Source organism: Colobus angolensis, unplaced genomic scaffold, assembly GCF_000951035.1.
Source record: "Colobus angolensis palliatus isolate OR3802 unplaced genomic scaffold, Cang.pa_1.0 Scaffold868, whole genome shotgun sequence".
Lineage (NCBI taxonomy): Eukaryota > Metazoa > Chordata > Mammalia > Primates > Cercopithecidae > Colobus > Colobus angolensis.
The window spans coordinates 46,748-48,341 of NW_012122576.1; the positions used below are offsets into that span (position 1 = coordinate 46,748).

The window sequence follows — 1,594 nt, forward strand, 5'->3', positions numbered from 1 at the left end:
CTTGAGCCTTGGCAGCAACCACCACCCCCACAAGGTGACCAGCCATTGTGTTTTTGCCACGTACCAGGCACTGTGCTGAGTGCTTTCTGGGTGTTATTCTTAACACCCCATGAGGTAGGTAGTAGTCACACCGTTTTACAGATGAGGAAACTGAGGCACAGAGAGGTGAGATAACCTGACCACATAGCAAATCAGGAGTGGTGCTGGAGGGTTGATTAGCAGGAGCATTGTTTAGCAATTGCATCCCATTCCCCTCTCCCTGCAGCCCCTCCCTGGCAACCACTTATCACCAGTCTGTCTGTGGATTTGCCTGTTCTGTGCATTTCATGGAAATGGAATCACACAACAGGCGGCCTTTTGTGCCTGGCTCCTTTCACTTGGCATCATGCTTTCTAGGTGCATCCGTGTATAGCATGCACCAGGACTTCATTCCTTTTCTTTCTGTTGTCTTTATAGTCATATGCTATCATTGTTTATTTTGTTTATTTTTATTTTTGAAAACTAATTATTTTTACTTCTTTTTATGGGTGAACAATATTCCACAGTATGGAACAACCGAATTTTATTTATCTGTTTGTTGGCGGATGGACACTTAGTTTCCCCCTTTTGGCCATTATGAATCGTGTTTCTTGTTCCTTTTGGTTTGGTTTTCCCAAGAAACTCTTTGCAGTGCTCACTTGTCTGTATTCCTCTAGCTTGGCTATTTGGAAAGCAAGAGAAAGCATAGCTGAGCGTGGGTGGGTGGGTGGTTGGGAGGGGTGTGGGGAGGGATGCAGAAAAGGGGAGTTGCAGGCTTTGGGAGAACCCTGCGTGGAGGGGGGCCTTACACCTGGCCCCAGAGCCATCTGCTGCTAGGCGGGTGTTTTTCCTGTGGTTGATTATTAATTAGGGACCTGTCTTCATCTCAGGCAACTCTTCCCGAGCAGGAACTCTGTCTTTCCACACACCTTGGAATAAAATAATTGGAGAAAGAGAGTGAAGGGGTCCCTTTGATCAGTGGTCCAGGGCATGATACAGAGGTCTCAGTTGTTCAGGAATCTCTGTCTCTAGGGAACCAAATTCATTTCCCCCCCAGATCCTTCACTCATTGGAATGGGATTCTGCAAATCACTCACCATCTCTAAGTGATACTCAGTGCCCCCCACTGTAAAATCTGAGCGGCGGCCCCTCCTCTGCCCACCCTGCCGGGCTGATGTGGGGATTCCAGGAGATAATAGCAGATGTCCTCCAGAAGTTGTAAGGCATCACACCCGCGTAAAAGATGAACAGGGACCCATCCTCCACTGGCCTGGAGTCACCCAAACAGCCTCTCCGTGTTCAGCCACGACTAAGTGTCCAGCTTATTCCTTCTGGCATTTAGTAAACCCTTACATATCACTACTGAAGTTCTGATTCTCTTTCTCAATATTCTACTGCATGTAGTGATTTTTCTAGCCCCATAGTGTGATATTAGTAAGTAGGCCCTGTGAACGTTTTAACGTGACAGTGCAGAGATCTGAGGATCGAGGGATTGCGTGACCTTCCCAGGTCCAGGTGTCTCTAGTGGGACCGGGGTCCAGGCCCCCACTACACCAGCCCTCTGCCTTTCTGTATC

General features: G+C 48.1%; 1 protein-coding gene across 1 annotated transcript in view; it reads right to left on the reverse strand.

Annotated features, from left to right (window-relative positions):
• Positions 1 to 885: 885 nt before the first annotated feature.
• LOC105503522 (ret finger protein-like 3) overlaps positions 886 to 1,594 on the reverse strand; it is a 6,144-nt gene continuing 5,435 nt past the window's right edge. The window contains exon 3 of the mRNA XM_011930420.1: positions 886 to 947. Coding sequence (XP_011785810.1) covers positions 886 to 947 — 62 coding nt within the window. The remainder of the gene's footprint in view (positions 948 to 1,594) is intronic.